This window comes from Entelurus aequoreus, linkage group LG03, assembly GCF_033978785.1.
Source record: "Entelurus aequoreus isolate RoL-2023_Sb linkage group LG03, RoL_Eaeq_v1.1, whole genome shotgun sequence".
NCBI classification, from domain to species: domain Eukaryota; kingdom Metazoa; phylum Chordata; class Actinopteri; order Syngnathiformes; family Syngnathidae; genus Entelurus; species Entelurus aequoreus.
The window spans coordinates 46,225,112-46,246,716 of record NC_084733.1 but is presented as its reverse complement, the minus strand read 5'-3'; the positions used below and the strand labels follow the sequence as shown (position 1 = coordinate 46,246,716).

Genomic DNA, 21,605 nt, shown 5'->3' with positions numbered 1-21,605 from the left:
GTCAGTTATCTGCACCCCCAGGAACTTGGTGCTGCTTACCATCTCCACCGCTGTGCCGTTGATGTGGAGTGGAGCGTGGCTGGACTGGTGCTTCCTGAAGTCAACGATGATCTCCTTGGTCTTGTCGACATTCAGGACCAGGTTATTGGTTCTGCACCAGTCAACCAGATGTTTCACCTCTTCCCTGTAGTCCATGTCGTTGTTGTCACGGATGAGGCCCACTACTGTCGTGTCGTCCGCATACTTCACAATGTGGTTAGTAGTGGACCTGGCGCAGCAGTCATGGGTCATCAACGTGAACAGCAGCGGACTCAGGAAGCAGCCCTTGGGGGAACCGGTGCTCAGGGAGATGGCACTGGAGGTGTTGTTGCCCATTCTCTCAGATTGGGGTCTGTCTGTGAGGAAGTCAAGCAGCCAGTTGCATAGGGGGGTACTGAATCCAAGGGGGGCCAGTTTGCTCACCAAGTGCTGCGGGATGATGGTGTTGAATGCTGAGCTGAAGTCCAGAAACAACATCCGCACGTGTGTGTCCTTTCCTTCCAGATGTTCTAAGCTCAGAGTGCAGAGGAGATGGCGTCCCCTGTGGAGCGGTTAAGGCGATAAGCAAACTGGTATGGGTCGAATGTGGGGGGAAGTCTGGAGACAATATATTCCTTTACCAGCCTCTCGAAGCACTTCATTATGATGGGGGTGAGTGCAACGGGGCGGTAATCATTGAGGAAAGAGATTGTGGGGTTTTTAAGCACTGGAATGATTGTGGCCGTCTTAAAGCATGATGGTACCACAGCCTGGGTCAGCGAGATGTTGAAGATGTCTGTGAGAACCCCAGCCAGCTGGTCTGCACATCCCTTAAGCACCTTGCCCGGAATGTCATCAGGTCCCGGTGCTTTCCGGGGATTCACTCTCCTCAGGGTTTTCCGAACATCCGCTATGTCCAGGTTGAGCGGCTGCTCATCAGGGCGAGGGATGGATTTTCCCGCCGGAGTGGTGTTAAGTGCCTCAAACCTTGCAAAGTAGTTGTTAAGGTCATTTAGGAAGCTGATACTGTTGTCACAGGGACAGGGGGCAGCTTTATAGTCCATGATGACCTGTATGCCCTGCCACATTCGTCTAGTGTTTGTGGGGTTCTCGAAGAAGTCCTGCACTTTCTGACTGTGAGCACGCTTTGGAACCTTAATGGCACGGTTCAGGTTAGCTCTGGCTGTTTTTAATGCCACCGTGTCGCCAGACTTAAAAGCCTTGTTCCGAGCCTTCAGCATTGCACGTACCTCACTGTTCGTCCAGACTTTCTCGTTGGCCCGTGTGGGGATGTTCTTGATCACACTGACATCCTCCATGCACTTCTGAATGTATGCGGACACAGACTCTGCATACTCCTCCACACATGTGTGATGATTTTCGGTGGCGGCTGCCTTGAACATGTCCTAGTCTGTGGTTTCGAAGCAGTCTTGTAATGCTGACATTGCTCCCTCTGGCCAGGTCCTCACCTGCTTCACTGTAGCTTGCTCCCTGATCAGCAGGGGCTTGTATGCAGGAATTAGCATCACAGATAGATGGTCTGAGGAGCCGAGGTGGGGGCGTGGTGCAGCTTTATACGCCTGTTTAATATTACTATAACCAAGTCCAGCTTGCTTCCACCCCTGGTTGCAAAATTCACATATTGATGGAAATGAGGGAACACAGTTTTCATGTTAGCTTGATTAAAATCCCCTGCCACGATGAAAACTCCCTCTGGATGTGTAGATTGCAGTTCATTGATGGAGCAGTACAAAGCATTCAAAGCTTCTTTGGTGTTAGCACTGGGAGGAATGTACACTGCTGTGAAGATCATAGCACTGAATTCCCTGGGTAAATAAAATGGCCTGCAATTTATAGTTAATAGTTCTACATCAGGAGAGCAGTGACATGATACTATCTTCCCATTATTGCACCAGTTGTTGTTGATGTATATACAAACACCACCGCCTCGGGATTTACCAGTGAGCGTGCTGCTCCTGTCCGACCGAAACATAGTTAGCCCCTCGATGTTAACTGCCTCGCCCGGAACGGTTGGTTTCAGCCACGTTTCTGTGAGAAATATGGCGCAGCAGTCCCTCATCTCGCGTCTTGCATTTAAATCCAGCTTCAGGTAGTCCAGTTTGTTCTCCAGGGAGCGGACATTTGAAAGCAGGATGGAAGGAAGCTGCGTTTTGTGAGGATTACCCTTTAGCTTTGTTGTTAGCCCCGCTCGGCATCCCCGCTTCTGCTTCCGATCACACCGCTTACGTCTCTTCCGTTGACGGTCCTCGCTGGTACTTGACTCCGCTGCTTCAAAGGCCGCTGGATGTAGCCGGCGTAGTATTCCCATGCTAGCGAGGAGGTCCAATGTACACTCATCTTTCAGTCCAAAACGGCCCGATTCATCCACATCCAGAATTGTCTGGCGGTCGTATGTGACCACGGATTGTCCACGCTGGAAGACAGCCATTAAGTTCACAGAATTTTCAGGTATTTTTTGCCAAATTGTTCTATTACTACCATGAGCGTCTGCAAGCCGCAGCCCGTCAGGGCGCCGCCATTTTGACCATTTTTATCCACAAATTCAAAAATGATTTGAACAAAAAGTGTCTGTCTGCAGATGTTTTAGTTAATGTTATATCAGAGGAGTTGAATCTTTGCAGACACACAAACAAAAAGTCTGATTAAAAAGATTTAGTTATCTCCTACTTGGAAGCAATACAGTAGTTCAGTCAAAAATACATTTTGTGAGTGCCTGCAAGTGCGCATTCAGGGTAGGATTACTTGGGAGCTGCAGCAGATAGGGAAACCAGACTCACTAAAATCGTTGCTTCTTCTGAATGATGTGTTTTACCTTCAATGCTAGTCTTAGCCATATTTCTTTATTTTCTTCTTCTGGGCGGCACTTCCAGCTGCGTCAGGGGAAAGAGGCACAACGCTGATTGGACATTAATTACGACGTGAGGAATGTTGTCTGTCTTGGCCCTGCGATGAGGTGGCGACTTGTTCAGGGCGGACCCCGCCTTCCGCCCGAATGCAGATGGGATAGGCTCCAGCCACACCCGCAACCCGGAGAGGGACAGATGGATGGAGCCTGACTTTCGCAATGGTGGAACGGGAGGTCGCGCAGGATCACAGTCAATACAGGCGAACTGTTCCGTGTAGGATAATACCAATCGTTGTTGCTTCCCATCTGTTTACTACTGCTGTAATGTCTAACAGACATTTCCACCATGTTTGATCGAGGTAAAAATGCTAACAGCTGATCACCGTGATCAAACTTAAATTAATCGCGATCATCAATTACGATCATATAATCGCCCAGCCCTAGCGTATTCCTGACCTTCCTGCCCATCTGTCCATGCCTGAAGGCTGAACCAGTCCTCCCGATTTCCCTCACTCTATATTTGACACCTTACACCCTACAACCATCTCCTGAAAGGAGACATTTATTGGACAGAGGGGTAGTCAGCAGACCTGCACATTAACATTTGTGTTAATTACGGTTGATGGGTTTTGTACAAACCAGTTTGATGTTACAATTACTTCTGTTTGAGGGGTACACACAATGCTTGTGTTCTGTTTTGAGAAATAGACTTCATCATTTGCATGAATGTCATATTATATAGGGTGCACAAATTTTAATTAATTTCAGATGTTCTCTATTTTACAAATAATCAAAATTATGGATACAATTACAAGCTCAAATATAATAATTAGTACATTTACTTAAATATTTTAAGGTTCTAGAATGTGTTTTATGTTATTTAAAAAAAAAACATTATCTTGTGTTTTTTTGAGTACCATAAGTAAAATATGTGCATTGGCTCAGTAGATGTTGGGAAACAGTGGTATATGTATAATTTTGACCCTTTCTAAATTTCTTACAAAATTTAAAATAAATTTAAGCTTTTGCACCCAATTATTGATATAAAAAATCACTGAAGGTGTACATTGTATGGCAAGGAATGTTTCAAATACACTATTTAGGGCCCACAGTTAATGTACAGTATGTAAATGTTTGACTGCAACTGTCCGCACATTTTCCAGAGACTTCTCTACACATTATTACTGTTTTTTGCTTTTTTATCTGGGGGTACTTAGCCACCAGCAGACCTTGGTCTATTAATTATTTTTGCAGGCTCCCACAGATGTTTATGCATGCTGGCTTTTGTGCATGTTTTCTAATCTACCTAGTCTCATGATACAATAAAGGTAAAGTATGTTTTCTGCCACACTACTTTGTTTTTGGAAGTAGTTTTGTTTGCTGTAAGAACGGGACTGTTTATTTTGCTTTACAAATGTAAATTAAATGTTTTCTTTTTCCAGAAAGAACTTTCTTAAGGCAGAATAATCTTAAACATTTAGTATAATATGAAGTTTTTGAGAGATGTGTCAGCTTGGGAAGCAATTTTTTTTTTTAAATTACGATAGACTCTTGAACATTGACATTGAAATAGCATCACATTTACTAACTATAGTGCTGTACTTTATTTGTCCCATGTATTATGGAATACTTTCCTGCATCACACTGTCTGCAGCGCTGTCAGTATCATAGTGCCAGATAGTACCGTTGTTCTGTCATGAATATTTAATGTTGAAAGACTGTGAAGGTATCAGCATTTCGCCTTTTCGTACCTAATGCCAAAGGTCTTAAACTTGTGGCCCGCGGGACATTTTTGCTGACAGACCTGTATTTTGTGGCCCTCTTCATAGTTTAGTGTAAATGCGGCTCACATACCCTCACCGGCTAATAGTTAAATATAGGGAGAGGACAGTTTATGAAAAAAATCTGAACCGCTTGGTTGACCTGACACGGTCAGTGCGTGTGTTGTTCAGATCATGGGTGCAGATGGCACTGGAAATTGGGGGGGACGTGTCCTCTATAGTGATACAGGTATGTTACCGCATTTTTTTTCCTATACATGAAATGACAAATATCGCGGGTAAAACAAAGGATTAATGTTCCATTCTTTAGCGAAACATTTTGGAAATGTAAGCATTTTTGCTGCATATTTCACCAAGACTTTGGTGACCTAAAGGGGAACTGCATTTTTTGGAATGTTGCCTATCATTCACAATCCCTATGTAAGACAATAATCTATATGTCTTTCTTTTATTTAATGTATGCATTATTTAAAGGCCTACTGAAACCCACTACTACCGACCACGCAGTCTGATAGTTTATATATCAATGATGAAATCTTAACATTGCAACACATGCCAATACGGCCGGGTTAACTTATAAAGTGCAATTTTAAATTTCCCGCGAAACTTCCGGTTGAAAACGTCTATGTTTGATGACGTTTGCGTGTGACGTCAATGGTTGAAACGGAAGTATTCGGACACATTGTATCTCAATACAAACAGCTCTGTTTTCATCGCAAAATTCCACAGTATTCTGGACATCTGTGTTGGTGAATCTTTTGCAATTTGTTTAATGAACAATGGAGACTGCAAAGCTGTAGGTGGGATCGGTGTATTAGCGGCTGGCTGCAGCAACACAACCAGGAGGACTTTGAGGATAGCAGACGCGCTATCCGACGCATACTTGCCAACCTTGAGACCTCCAATATCGGGAGGTGGGGGGTAGGGGGGGGGGGGGGGGTGTGGTTGGGGGCGTGGTTATTTACCGCTAGAATTCACCAACTCAAGTATTTCATATATATATATATATATAATATATATATATATATATATATATATATATATATATATATATATATGTATATATATATATATGTATGTATATATATATACGTATATATATATATATATATATATATATATATATATATATATATATATATACGTATATATATATATATATATATATATATATATATATATACGTATATATATACGTATATATATATATATATATATACGTATATATATATATATATATATATACGTATATATATATATATATACGTATATATATATATATATATATATACGTATATATATATATATATACGTATATATGTATATATATGTATATATACATATATATATATATGTATATATATGTATATATACATATATATATATATATATATATATATATATATATATATATATATATATATATATATATATATATATATATATATATATGTATATATATATATATATATATATATATATATATATATATATATATATATATGTATGAAATACTTGACTTTCAGTGAATTCTAGCTATATATATATATTTATTTTATTTACATAAAAGAAATACTTTAATTATCTATCCATTAGATGGCAGTATTGTCCTGTTTAACTTCTCTGTTCATGACTGAGAAATCATTTCAGCCACCGTGTTCAATGGAGAAGTCTGTTCTACATATTTACAGGCAACATACACCTTCCCCTTCGAACTGTCCTGGATGAACTGAAATTCTTGTTTCCATTCGTTTTGGAACTTGCAAGCGTATTTATATTGTGGGAAAGCGGACGTGAGAATAGGATGTCCCCACTCAGTCTCAGGTCCGCATTGAGCTGGAGGGGGCGTAGCCTCCAGCTCCGGCTGAATACCGGAGTTTGTCGGAAGAAAATCTCTGCCGGGAGGTTGTCGGGAGAGGCGCTGAACAACGGGATTCTCCCGCTAAAAACGGGAGGGTTGGCAAGTATGCGCTAGCCGCCGACCGCATCGATGATCGGGTGAAGTCCTTCGTCGCGCCGTCGATCGCTGGAACGCAGGTGAACACGGGTGTTGATGAGCAGATGAGGGCTGGCGTAGGTGGAGAGATAATGTTTTTATCATAGCTCTGACGAGGTCCCATAGCTAAGTTAGCTTCAATGGCGTCGTTAGCAACAGCATTGCTAGGCTACGACAGGTGGCACAGCATTAACCAACTGGTGGGCAATTAATTTTTACCGGGGGTCGCATGAGCAACCCGAGCACTGCTGGAGGGCCACATCGACAATATTTCAGTTAAATTTTGCTCAATATTATTTTTGATATACCGTAAAATAAGCAATAATAATTCCATTTAACCTAACTTAACTTTATACAAAAGCAGATTGCTTTTGATGGTTTTATTTAAACTCTTAATCCTTAAATATTTATATTAGGCTATGTGAAATTGAAATAAGAAAACAAAAACAATCATTGAATCACTGCAATTTATTTTTAACTTGTTCACACTTTAACTTTGTTCCACAAACAAGGAAAAACAACAAATAACTTAACAAGTTTATAGAAATACTGCAATACAACAAACAATAACTTGTTATGTTTTCCACCTCATTTTACCTCTTCAGTGCGAATAATCCAGTCTGTTCTGGGCTTGAACAAGGGCATTGAAATCTGGCTGAATGTCTGAGGTAGCTATGCGAAGGACAGCTGAGAGGTGCTCATCAGTGATAGAGGATCTGTGTTTGGATTTGTTAAACTTCATCACAGAAAATGTCTGTTCACATACGTAGGTGGATCCAAAGAGGACCAGAATCATCTGAGCATGCCTCCTCAGGTGTGGAAAGTTCTCCTCTTTGAGGGAGGAGTAAAAGTCCAGCAATGAAACTGACCTGAAGTGCTCGGCCAGAAGTAGGTCAGACTGCAGGTCAATGAGCTCCATCTGAACATCGCTTGGTACATTGTCCACACTGCAGTTGAAGGGAGAAGAAACCATGTGCATTTCACTCTCAATAGTTTTGAAATCTTGAAATCGCCTCGAAAACTCTCCATGCAGTGCTTCTAACTTGCTTGAGTATTTGTGGAGGTGATCGGCTGATCTTGTGGCTTCTTTTAGTGTTGGCAAGTGGGTCAGAATGTTGTCCTTCACTTGGCTTGAGAGAAGCTGCAACTTTCTCATGAAAGCCGTCACTGAACTGTACATCTCATGCACAAAAAGGCCCTTGCGCTGCAGTTTGACATTCAGTTCGTTCATGAGTGCAGTCACATCCACAGCGAATCCGAGGTCTGCCACCCAGTCTTCATCTGAAAGTTCTGGGATGTCATGTCCTTTTTCCCCACAGAATTTCTGAATCTGGTCTCTAAGGTCCCAGACACTTTTCAGAACTTTTCCCAGGCTGAGCCACCTGATGTTGCTGTGGTAGCTTATGTCACCATGTTCACTCTCATTTTCCTCCAAAAGTGCAACAAATTGTCTATGATTTAACGCTCTCGCTCTGATAAAGTTAACTGTTTTACTTACAACATCAACAACATGGTTAATTTTTAACACTGTCTTACACAACACTTCCTGATGTATAATGCAGTGTAAAAATTTCAATTTCTGCACAGGGTTAATTTCAGTCACTTTATCCTGCATCCTCTTTAAAAGTCCAACATTTTTCCCCGTCAGATTTGGACAACCATCTGTTGTCACACCTGCCAGCTTGTCCCATTTCAGTCCTAAAATGTCCAAACACGCATTTACCTCTGTGAACAAGTCACTACCTGTGGTTCTCCCTTTAATTGACTGCATGGCTGCAAGCTCCTCCGTGATTTGAAAGTCCGAAGTTATCCCACGTAAAAAGATGAGCAGCTGGGCGGTGTCGCGTACATCACAGCTCTCATCCAAAGCTAGTGAAAAATAATCAAAGTCGGCCGTTCTGTTCTTCAGCTGAAGCTCCAAATTTCCAGCGATGGCCTCAACGCGCCTCGTTACAGTGCGTCGGGATAGTGACACATTCTCAAATGCGGCCCTCTTCTCCGGGCATATGAGCGCAGCAGAGTCCAATAAACATTCCTTTATAAACTCTCCGTCAGAAAACGCCTTACTTTTTCTGGCGATTTTGTGAGAAATTATGAAACTTGTCCTGACGGCTGCATCTTTGTGGGTGTGAAATTGGGTAAAAAGTCCTTGTTGGGTTTGCCGTTTTGCCATCAGCGCATCAGCCTCCCTTGCGCGCTCTCCATCGGCCAGATTCCGGTATTTTTCCCCGTGCTTTGTTGTGTAGTGGCGATTCAAATTATATTCCTTCAACACAGCAACATGTGTTCCACAAATTAAGCACACGGCTTTACCTCTCATTTCTGTAAAAAAATACTTGGCAGTCCACGTCTTGTTGAAAACCCGGCATTCCTCATCAACTTTTCTTTTTTTAGCGTGAGCTGACATTTTGGGGGATAACTGTGCATCACGTGTCGCCGTGCACCTGCAGTCACCGGTTACACACGGACATACGCACATAAATGACACTTTTCAAAACAAAAGCAGCACAGTTGTATTGCACGCACGACATTGATGTTTTTTAAACTTTATTTTGTAATATGTGTGCAGCTGTTCACAATCGCGCACGAGCATACGTCCACACGGAAGTAATACAAATAACGATTTTGAAAACAAAAGCAGTGCCGTTGTATTGCACACTCGACATAGATAGTTTTTTAAATGTATTTTGTAATTTATGATTGAAAAAAAAAAAAAATAAATAAAAAAATGTTTGGCCTCACGCGGGCCGGACAGGGCCGCACAAAGGGCCGGATGCGGCCCGCGGGCCGCAGAATGCCCAGGTCTGGTCTAGTTACATGTCCAGTGTTTGGTTCGGTGTGTATATATATATTTATTTTATTTGCATAAAAGAAATACTTTAATTATCTATCCATTAGATGGCAGTATTGTCCTGTTTAACTTCTCTGTTCATGACTGAGAAATCATTTCAGCCACCGTGTTCAATGGAGAAGTCTGTTCTACATATTTACAGGCAACATACACCTTCCCCTTCAAACTGTCCTGGATGAACTGAAATTCTTGTTTCCATTCGTTTTGGAACTTGCAAGCGTATTTATATTGTGGGAAAGCGGACGTGAGAATAGGATGTCCCCACTCAGTCTCAGGTCCGCATTGAGCTGGAGGGGGCGTGGCCTCCAGCTCCGGCTGAATACCGGGAGTTTGTCGGGAGAAAATCTCTGCCGTGAGGTTGTCGGGAGAGGCGCTGACTAACGGGATTCTCCCGCTAAAAACGGGAGGGTTGGCAAGTATGCGCTAGTCGCCGACCGCATCGATGATCGGGTGAAGTCCTTCGTCGCGCCGTCGATCGCTGGAACGCAGGTGAGCACGGGTGTTGATGAGCAGATGAGGGCTGGCGTAGGTGGAGAGATAATGTTGTTATCATAGCTCTGACGAGGTCCCACAGCTAAGTTAGCTTCAATGGCGTCGTTAGCAACAGCATTGCTAGGCTTCGACAGGTGGCACAGCATTAACCGTCTAGTTACATGTCCAGTGTTTGGTTCGGTGTCTCCTGATAGTAGTATTGTTGATCTTCTGTCTATCCTTCCAGTCAGGGGCTTATTTCTTTTGTTTCTCTCTGCATTTAAGCATGATGCTATCACGTTAGCTCCGTAGCTAAAGTGCTTCACCGATGTATTGTCGTGGAGATAAAAGTCACTGTGAATGTCCATTTGGCGTTCTCGACTCTCATTTTCAAGAGGATATAGTATCCGAGGTGGTTTAAAATACAAATCCGTGATCCACAATAGAAAAAGGAGAAAGTGTGGAATCTAGTGAGCCCTTTTACCTAAGTTACGGTCAGAGCGAAAAAAGATACGTCCTGCACTGCACTATAGTCCTTCACTCTCACGTTCCTCATCCACAAATCTTTCATCCTCGCTCAAATTAATGGGGTAATCGTCGCTTTCTCGGTCCGAATCGCTCTCGCTGCTGGTGTAAACAATGGGGAAATGTGAGGAGCCTTTCAACCTGCGACGTCACGCTACTTCCGGTACAGGCAAGGCTTTTTTTATCAGCGACTAAAAGTTGCGAACTTTATCGTCGATGTTCTCTACTAAATCCTTTCAGCAAAAATATGGCAATATCGCGAAATGATCAAGTATGACACATAGAATGGATCTGCTATCCCCGTTTGAATAAAAAAAAAATCATTTCAGTAGGCCTTTAATTTGTGTTCTAATTTGTAATATACGGAAAGTACCATATGGCTAACAATGAAGCTAATGGGAGTCATCTACTGCGCCCATAAAGCCCTCTAATAAACATTGAAAAACCACCAACAATACTCCATTTACACGTCGTGACCTGTTCACCACGACTTTGGTGACTTAAGGGGAACTACACTTTTTAAAATTGTATTTTGCCTATCATTCGTAATCCTTACGTAAGACAAGAACACATGTTTCTGTTTTTATGCTTTCTATTTTTGTAATATAATCTCTCTTGTTGTATCTTCCCCATTCTCGACAAATTTCTGCAGTAACCGGCTCTCTTCGGTCAGATCTCCACATTCCTTATCGCTGTGTTTCTGCTCCTTTCTGAGACCGTCTTCGCTCCTTTTGCACTGGATAAAATGCTCAAATACTCAGCCAAACAGCTCCTGGAAGTAAAGAGCTGCACCCTTCCACCGTGCCTCTCTGTAATCAAACAACTTAGATTCTTAAAAAGACCCCAATGTATTTAGAAGCTGCCGGCAAACGCCATTTTATCCATCTGGTTAGCTTTACGCTCCGTCGCCTAACTGATGCGTCATCAGAGCGGCGTTACAACGGGAGCTATCAATGGCGGAAACATGGCGAGATTTCGACAACCCAAACAGGTCAGTGGAAAAGAAGGGATTATCAGAGTCCTTAAGCCTTTAAATAAACTTATTCACCACCCTTCAAACATAAAGATTTAACTTTTTAATGCCCAGTCCCTCACAAACAAAGCCTGCTTTATTAATGACCACATTTTAGGCACAGGGATTGACATGATGTGCATAACTGAAACATGGCATCAACCAGAGGTCTATTCTTCCCTAAATGAGGATTGTCCACCAGGCTTTGGATATTTGGACAGCGCTCGTAGCACTGGTCACCATGGGGGTGGCCTGGCTGTTTTTACCGCAACGAGCTGGAACTCTCCCCTATGCCCCTCCCCCAACCGCTCTCATTTGAATTCCTTTCATTTACCGTATTTTTCGGACTATAAGTCGCTCCGGAGTATACGTCGCACCGGCCGAAAATGCACAATAAAGAAGGAAAAAAACATATATACGTCGCACTGGAGTATAAGTCGCATTTTTGGGGGAAATTTATTTGATAAAATCCAACACCAATAATAGACATTTGAATCGGCAATTTAAAATAAATAAAAAATAGTGAACAACAGGCTGAATAAGTGTAGGCCATATGACGCACAAATAACCAACTGAGAACGTGCCTGGTATGTTAACGCAACACATCATGGCAAGAGTCATTCAAATAACTATAACATAAAGAACATGCCATACGTTTACCAAACCATCTGCCACTCCCGATCGCTAAATCCGATGAAATCTTCCTCCCCGGTGTTGCCTCTGGTATGCGCCGTTTCCTTTCTTTCTGCTGCTCGATCGCCGTTTTCTGCTGCATATTTCACTACGTCCGGCTTGTAATCTGCAGTATATGATTTCCTTTTCGGTGCCATTTTAGTTCAGCCTTTCTCAGTTTCAAGTTACCGCCAATGTTGAAATAATACATTTTAATAGCTACGGATGTAGCAGCAGTTAGCATCCCATGACCCACAATGCACTTCTGCCATGACGCAAAATGCACTTCTGCCATGACCCGCCCCCGCCGAATTCTTATTGGTTGACGTGTGTGACGATTGCTGACGTGTGTGTGACGATTGCGGACATTTGCTTCGTCTTTTACGCGAATTAGATAAATAATATTATGTGATATTTGACGGTAATGTGTTAATAATTTCACACATAAGTCGCTCCGGAGTATATGTCGCACCACCGGCCAAACTATGAAAAAAACTGCGATTTATAATCCGAAAAATACGGTAATCGCAAACTGTCGGCCCCCACAACAATACTCCTCATTTATCAGCCTCCAAAACCAAACTCGGCATTCATCTCTGCGCTTCAAAACTTTCTTACCACACTCTGCACCTGCAAACCTGATAATACTTGATGACATACATATTCACGTCGACTCCTCCACCTGTCCCTTTGCAGCTGAATTTCTTCACTCATTGGACTGCCTAAACCTTAAACAACATGTTAAAGTTCCCACACACACCAAAGGACACACCCTCAACCGAGTGATGATAACCTCTGCCCCCATTAAATCCTTCAAGTCTACAACCTGGGAATCTCAGACCGCGAGGCAATATCCATGGAGCTCACACCACTTTCCTCCCACCAAAAGCCCCCACGTCATTAACCAGTCCCTTCAGTCCAGCCATGTCCCATCAGCTCTTAAGACGACAATCATCACACCTCATCTCAAAAAGTCCACTTTAAACCCAAATATCCTCACACATTACAGGCCCATATCCAACCTCCCGTTCCTGTCCAAATCCCTAGAAAAAACAGTCTCTGTCAAATTCATGAACATCTGGAACGTAATCAACAATACGAAAAATTCAGGTCAGGCTTCCGTTCAGCACACAGTACAGAAACTGCCTTTGTTAGTCTCAAATAACCTACTTCTGGCTACTGATAACAGTTGCCCTTCCCTCCTCATCTTCCTTGACTTGACCGCTGCATTTGATACAGTTGACCACAACATCCTGCTCCAGCGTCTACACTTCACTGCTGGTCTGTCTGGTCCCACCCTGGAATGGTTCAGAGCCTACTTCAACGACAGGTCAGATATGTAGTCCTTGGAAAAAGCACAATCCCATACTCACTATTCCACCTGTGGAGTCCCCCAGGGATCGGTCCTCGGCCCAACACTATTCACACTTTACATGCTTCCCCTTGGTCATGTCATACGCAGTCATGGAATTTCCTTCCACTGCTATGCATATGATACACAACTCTACCTGAAAACGGAACCCTCTACGTCTATCTCTAACCCTTCACCAACTCCCCCCACACTCACTACTTGCCTGGAGGAGATAAAGATGTGGATGAGCCAAAACTTTCTAAAACTCAACAGCTCAAAAACTGAAACTACATTAGTTCACACCTCTAATCAGGTCCAGTCATCCCAAATTACTCGTATCTCCTTCTCCAGCCAAAACATCTCACTTTCCCTTCTGATCACCAAACTCGGTGTCATAATTGACCCACATCTCACCTTCGACTACCACATCAAACAACTCTGTAAGAGCGCCTACTTTCAATCAAGAAACATTGCTAAACTCCGACCACCATTCAAGATGCAGAGAAACTCATCCAAGCCTTTGTCTCTTCCAGGCTGGACTACTGCAACACACTTCTCATCGGGATCCCAAGCAAGAGCCTTCAAAACTTCAATCCTTAAAGACCTTCACTGGCTCCTCATACAATACAGATTCCAATATAAAATCTCCCTCCTTACCCACCAGTGCATTCATGGCAACGTCCCACCTTATCTGAAATAACTTTTAACCCCTCAAATCAGTTCCAGACACCTACGGTCCAGCAAATCAAACTGCCTCTTTACACCCAGAACCAAGCTTTGCTCGATGGGGGACCAAGCCATCTCCTCATCTGTACTCTGCCTCTGGAACATTCTCCCAGACCACATCAAAACCCCACAGACAGATGAATCTTTCAAAAAACAACTCAAAACCTTCCTTTTCAACAAAGTATTCCCCTCCTAAGCACTTCTTAGTTGTTTTTAATATGTAGTAACAGGCACGTGTTAATACGCATGTTCCTGTTACTATATTACATATAGTATAGTATACATATACTTTACAGCATGTACATAAAGTGTTGTTGGATATCTTGAGAGCCATTTATAGGTAGATTAAAGCAAATCCTATTTTTGAGGAATTACAATGCATAAAAAAAGGAAAAACATTGATGTGCTAGTCTCTCAAAAGGATTGTGAATCACATAGACAAAATAGCAAAAAAAAAGTGCAGTACTGTAGTTTTCAAGTAAATACCAAATGTTATGATGTAATGGAAGTACACACTAGGGCTGTGCGACATTACAATCGCTATCGTGATACAACATAAAAATGTCCTATCATACGATATAATTATCTGTTTTTTATATAATTTTTTTATGTCTGGGATGCGGCCAAAGTAACTGCAGCAACAACGCTACCTTCTGGTAACATTTTTATGTTACTTGAAAGAACTTTACGGCGACAGCTGGCAGGAGCATGGAGGTCAACAACATCGCAAAGACGGAAACCACATTGGAAGCTAAAACAACAAAACCCAAAGAGTAATTGGTGCCAAAAAGAGGGAAGAAAAACTCCTTTGTTTGGATTGAAAAAGGTAGGCACTGGCCAAACTACGGTAGGGTAATATGCAAAACATACCGCAAACCGGTCGTTGCTAGCGACTTGAACACGGCCCTTATTTTTTATTAATGTAAGAAACGCCATGAAGAACTACAGAGACAATGTGAAAATTTGGATGGGGTATAATAATGGCTATAATCGATAATGGATTGATATCTTTGAATTTTTGGCAATATCAATTCCCAAGGCATAATATCGAGTATCACTCCCCCCTGTAGTCTTGTGCTTGAAACAGCGGCAATAGCAGTGTCATGCTGACTGACTATGCCAGTGGTTCTCAAACTTTTTTTGTCATCCCCCACTTTAGACAAGGGGGAGTTTTCAAGCCCCACCTGCCCCCATCGCCCCAACAGAACGCTAATGCCAAGCTTCCATCCATCCATCCATTTTCTACAGCTTATTCCCTTCGGGGTCGAGGGGGCGCTGGCTTAACATTTTCAAATTTATTGAACACCAAGTAACATCACCCCAAAGGGAATAAGCGGTAGGAAATGGATGGATGGATGGATCAAGTAACATCAAGTTGTATACATTCAAACTCAATAACATAAAATAACATCAAGTTCAATAATAAATAAAATAACTGTGCAGCTGTGGTATAACTTGCATCAAGTTCAATAATAAATAAAATAACTTGCATCAAGTTCAATAATAAATAAAACAAAAGTGTTATAACTTGCATCAAGTTCAATAATAAATAAAAAAAAAGTGTTGTAACTTGCATCAAGTTCAATATCAAATCTAATAAAAGTGTTATAACTTGCATCGAGTTCAATAATAAATCAAATAAGTGTTATAACTTGCATCAAGTTCAATAATAAATCAAATAACTTGCATCAAGTTCAATAATAAATAAAATAAAAGTGCCACTTTGCAATCTTTGCAAAAAAAAGGAGGACGCCAAATTTCTTCCCTCTACAAAAAAATCTCCCCCCCCATTTACTTCCGGGGCTTCGTCCAATAAAATCACAAAGTTGCCGGGGGTCCTTAACCGGCACGCGACTGTCCTGTTTCGCGCCTGTACAAAAAAAAAAACAATCGATTTCTTCAGATTCCAGCAGCTGTCAAAGACGAAGTATCCTTCCAGCGACGGGCAGTCAAAGCCGAAGTGCTATCGATCGCTGTCAATGACGTAAGAGGAAACATGACCACAGAAGTAAATGGGGGGGGGGGGGGGGGATTTGGCGTGACAGCTGCAATGAGCCTGTTTTGCACTGCACAGCTTTTCAAATCGGGGTTGCAGGCTTGACACTGCCACTGTTAAAACCTCATTGAGTTCGGGGCTGAGCTGCCTTGACGCGAGTGCTTCCCGGTGAATGACACAGTGTGTCCAATGCGCATTTGGCGCAACCCTCTTTAGTAGAGCCTGCAGCCCGTTTCTTGACCCTGCCATGGTCTGTGCGCCATCAGAGCAAAAGCCCACACAGTTTTCCCATTTAAGGTTGTGTTCTTTGAGGAAACTGTCCATTATCTTGAACAGCTCATCAGCAGTGGCTCTATTTTTTATGTATTTGCAAAACAGCAAATCCTCGCTCAGTGACTCGCCATTCACAAAGTTTCCGCTTAGCCCCGCCCCATTAGTTACTGTTGCTACGTCTGTCAAACTTTCGCTCCTACCTAGAAATTTAAAGCCTACAGGAAAAATAAGTAATTTACATTTATTTATATAGCCGACTTCACAGACAGAATCACAAAGTGATTTACAGTGTGTATAGAAAATGAAAGCATAGTAAAAAAAAAATATCTAAGAATATAATTTAAAAAAAAAAAAATTTAAAGTGACATTTCCTCCCGTTCCTCACGCCCCACCTGTCATATCTCTATTCCCCACCAGTGGGGCGCGCCCCACACTTCGAGAAACGCTGGACTATGCTAACATTGGCTGCCAACAACAAACCGTCCGGGACAAAACAAAATAAAGGGAGGGACTTACCGTATTTTTCGGATTATAAATCGCTCCGGAGTATACGTCGCACCGGCCGAAAATGCATAAAAAAGAAGGAAAAAAACATATATACAGGTATGTCGCACTCGAGTATAAGTCGCATTTTTGGGGGAAATTTATTTGATAAAATCCAACACCAAGAATAGACATTTGAAAGGCAATTAAAATAAATAAAGAATAGTGAACAACAGGCTGAATAAGTGTACATTAAATGACGCATAAATAACCAACTGAGAACGTGCCTGGTATGTTAACGTAACATATTATGGTAAGAGTCATTCAAATAACTATATCATATAGAACATGCTATACGTTTACCAAACAATCTGTCACTCCTGATCGCTAAATCCAATAAAATCTTCTTCCTCGTTGTCGCTCCTGGTATGCGTCGCTTCCTTTCTTTCTGCTGCTCGATCACCATTTTCTGCTGCATATTTCACTACGTCCGGCTTGTTTTTTTGATTGATTGATTGAGACTTTTATTGGTAGGTTGCACAGTGAAGTACATATTCCGTACAATTGACCACTAAATGGTAACACCCGAATAAGTTTTTCAACTTGTTTAAGTCGGGGTCCACTTAAATTGATTCATGATACAGATATATACTATCGTATATACTATCATCATAATACAGTCATCACACAAGATAATCACATTGAATTATTTACATTATTTACAATCAGGGGTGTGGAGGGGGTGGGGGGTAGGATATGGACAGCAAGTAGTGGACATATAGAGAGAGAAAGAGAGAGAGAGAGAGAGAGAGAGATCAGAAGGCATAAGAAAAAGTATCTGCATTTGATGGTTTACATTTGATTATTAGCAATCCGGGGAGGGTGTTAGTTTAGGGTTGTAGCTGCCTGGAGGTGAACTTTTAGTGCGGTTTTGAGGGAGGATAGAGATGCCCTTTCTTTTATACCTGTTGGGAGCGCATTCCACATTGATGTGGCATAGAAAGAGAATGAGTTAAGACCTTTGTTAGTTCGGAATCTGGGTTTAATGTGGTTAGTGGAGCTCCCCCTGGTGTTGTGGTTATGGCGGTCATTTACGTTAAGGAAGTAGTTTGACATGTACTTCGGTATCAGGGAGGTGTAGTGGATTTTATAGACTAGGCTCAGTGCAAGTTGTTTAACTCTGTCCTCCACCTTGAGCCAGCCCACTTTAGAGAAGTGGGTACGAGTGAGGTGGGATCTGGGGTGGAGGTCTAGAAGTAACCTGACTAGCTTGTTCTGAGATGTTTGGAGTTCAGATTTGAGGGTTTTGGAGGTGCTAGGGTACCAGGAGGTGCATGCGTAATCGAAAAAGGGTTGAACGAGAGTTCCCGCCAGAATCCTCAAGGTGCTTTTGTTGACCAGAGAGGAGATTCTGTAGAGAAATCTCGTTCGTTGGTTAACCTTTCTGATTACCTTGGTTGCCATTTTATCACAGGAAAGGTTAGCCTCTAGAATGGAACCTAGGTAGGTGACCTCATCTTTTCTGGTGATAACAATGTCACCCACTTTTATGGTGAAGTCATTGACTTTCTTAAGGTTGATGTGGGACCCAAACAGGATGGATTCTGTTTTACCCAAGTGTATGGATAGCTTGTTGTCAGCGAGCCAGGTGCAAGTTCTACACAGCTCAGCACTGAGGATTTTCTCCACCTGTGACTTGTCCTTGCCGGATACCAGCAGGGCAGAGTCATCCGCAAACAAAAACAATTCACAGTCGCATGCCGATGACATGTCATTTATGTATATTAGGAACAGTAAAGGTCTCAATATACTGCCTTGGGGGACTCCACAGCTCACCGAGAGGGGGGGGGGGACACGGTGCCGTTCACCTCTACCACCTGCTCCCTCCCCTCCAAGTAAGATTGCATCCAGCTCCATGAGGTTTTGTTAAATCCGATTGCTCTGAGCTTATCCAACAGTATAGCGTGGTTAACGGTGTCAAAGGCCTTCTGAAGGTCCAGCATGACCATGCCGCAGTATTTGCCCGCGTCCACCTCATGTTTGATGTGGTCGGTCAGATAGAGAAGACATGTGTCAGTGGAGTGGTTAGTTCTGAAGCCGGATTGGAATTTGTACATGAGTTTATTAGTGGCAAGGTAACTATCGACCTGTTCATAAACTATTTTCTCCATTACTTTCGAAATGGAGCTGAGAATAGAAACAGGTCGGTAGTTGCCAGGTTCCAATTTGCTTCCTTTTTTAAAGAGGGGAGTTACTCTTGCTATCTTAAAATCTTTTGGTACTTGGCCTTGTGTAATTGATAGGTTTATTATGTGCGTGATGATCGGGGCAATGATGGAGGCAGAGTCCCTGAGGAATCTGTAGGGAATATTATCCAGGCCGGTGACCTTGTTAGGGTGGAGCGCGTTCAATTTTTTAAACACCTCATCAGCTGTGACCATTTCTAATTTGAAATCATCGTTGGATACTCCTAGCTTTCTGTAGAAGGCTTTAATGTGTTCTACACCAAAGCGACCAGAGTGGTGGGACAGCTTGTTGACAAGAGTTGCGGCTATGCTGGTGAAAAAGATGTTAAGTCTGCTAGCTACCTCCATTTTGTCTGTAATGAGGGAGTCACCCTCCTTGATGCTGATGTTGGTGAGTCTTGTTTTAAGTTTCTGGCAGCAACCAGGAAGCTGGTTGTTGAGAATTTTCCAGAGCTCTGTAATCTGCAGTATATGATTTCCTCTTCGGTGCCATTTTTGTTCAGCCTTTCTCAGTTTTTATAAGTTACCGCCAATGTAGAAATTATCCATTTTAATAGCTACGGACATAGTAGAAGTTAGCATCCCATGACCCACAATGCACTTCTGCCATGACGCACAATGCACTTCTGCCATGACCCTCCCCGCCGAATTCTTATTGGTTGACGTGTGTGTGACGATTGCTGACATTTGCTTCATCTCTTACGCGAATGAGATAAATAATATTATTTGATATTTTACGGTAATGTGTTAATAATTTCACACATAAATCGCTCCGGAGTATATTTCGCACCCCCGGCCAAAATATGAAAAAAACTGCGATTTATAATCCGGAAAATACGGTACTCACATTTTATTATCACTTGATTCTCCACGAGTCATGAAGATACAAACAGTAAGAGAAGACATTGCAACTTTAGTTGCCCAAGCGTTCTGTCCGAACTCGCCGGCCTTGAGTCGCGTTTGAAGTGAATAATATTACAAACCCCTTTTCCATATGAGTTGGGAAATTGTGTTAGATGTAAATATAAACGGAATACAATGATTTGCAAATCCCTTTCAACCCATATTCAATTGAATGCACTACAAAGACAAGATATCTAAAGTTTTTTTTTTGCAAATAATAATTAACTTAGAATTTCATGGCTGCAACACGTGCCAAAGTAATTGGGAAAGGGCATGTTCATCTCTGTGTTACATGGCCTTTCCTTTTAACAACACTCAGTAAACGTTTGGGAACTGAGGAGACACATTTTTTAAGCTTCTCAGGTGGAATTCTTTCCCATTCTTGCTTGATGTACAGCTTAAGTTGTTCAACACTCCGGGGGTCTCCGTTGTGGTATTTTAGGCTTCATAATGCGCCACACATTTTCAATGGGAGACAGGTCTGGACTACAGGCAGGCCAGTCTAGTACCCGCCCTCTTTTACTATGAATCCACGTTGATGCAGACGTGAGCACATCACCCCTATATTAGCGTCCCTTCACTGGCTCCCTGTGCATTACAGAATCAATTTTAAACTCCTTTTATTTGTTTTTAAATGTCTAAACAACCTCGCGCCAACATATCTCTCCGACCTCCTTCAGCCTTACTGCCCCACCCGATCCCTAAGATCAGCCGATCAGCTGCTACTGATGGTCCCGGACACAAGGCTGAAGCTTAGAGGTGACAGAGCTTTCGCCGCTGCTGCTCCCAAGATCTGGAACGACCTACCTCTGAGTGTTAGACAAGCCTCCTCTCTTCCTGTTTTTAAATCTCTCTTAAAAACATACTTTTATTCCATGGCTTTTAACACTGAGTGATATCCATCCTGCAATGGCGCCCCATAATACACCTGCTGTGAACCTGTTTTTATGTTTTATTTATTTATCTTTTATCGTGTTCTGTTTGTGTTGTGTTTGCTCGGTTCTCGTATTATCTTTTAACCTGCCCATTGTACAGCACTTTGGCTACCCCTGTGGTAAATTTTAAATGTGCTTTATAAATAAAGTTGATTTGATTTGATTTGATGTAACACGTGGCTTGGCATTGTCTTGCTGAAATAAGCAGGGGCGTCCATGGTAACGTTGCTTGGATGACAACATATGTTGCTCCAAAACCTGTATGTACCTTTAGGGATGATGTTTGATAAGAAATTATCGAGTTCGAGCCTATTATCGAATCCTCTTATTGAACCGATTCCTTATCGAGTCCAGATAGGTTGTTGTACATGGAAAAAAACACACAATATTTGGTTTAACAAAAGCTCACTTTTATTATATAAGAAAAAAATAAAATCTAATAAATAAATAAATATTGACTGTTACCCCCCTAAAAAAATAAAATAAAATAAATAAATATT

General features: G+C 42.1%; 2 protein-coding genes across 8 annotated transcripts in view; both read left to right on the top strand.

Annotated features, from left to right (window-relative positions):
* Positions 1-21,605, top strand: part of zdhhc14 (zinc finger DHHC-type palmitoyltransferase 14) — a 146,479-nt gene that overhangs the window by 18,252 nt on the left and 106,622 nt on the right. The gene's annotated exons all lie outside the window — the stretch shown is intronic.
* Positions 12,510-15,057, top strand: LOC133646510 (uncharacterized). The gene is made up of 2 exons (XM_062041951.1): positions 12,510-13,522; positions 14,077-15,057. The coding sequence occupies exons 1-2, from the start codon at positions 12,678-12,680 to the stop codon at positions 14,141-14,143; spliced, it is 912 nt and encodes a 303-aa protein (XP_061897935.1). The 5' UTR covers positions 12,510-12,677; the 3' UTR covers positions 14,144-15,057.

Coding starts and splice junctions, on each gene's coding strand:
- LOC133646510 (XM_062041951.1), top strand. CDS start 12,678: ATGAAAAAAACTGCGATTTATAATCCGAAAAATACGGTAATCGCAAAC. Junction 13,523..14,076: donor AGAGCCTACTTCAACGACAG/GTCAGATATGTA, acceptor TGTCTCTTCCAG/GCTGGACTACTGCAACACAC.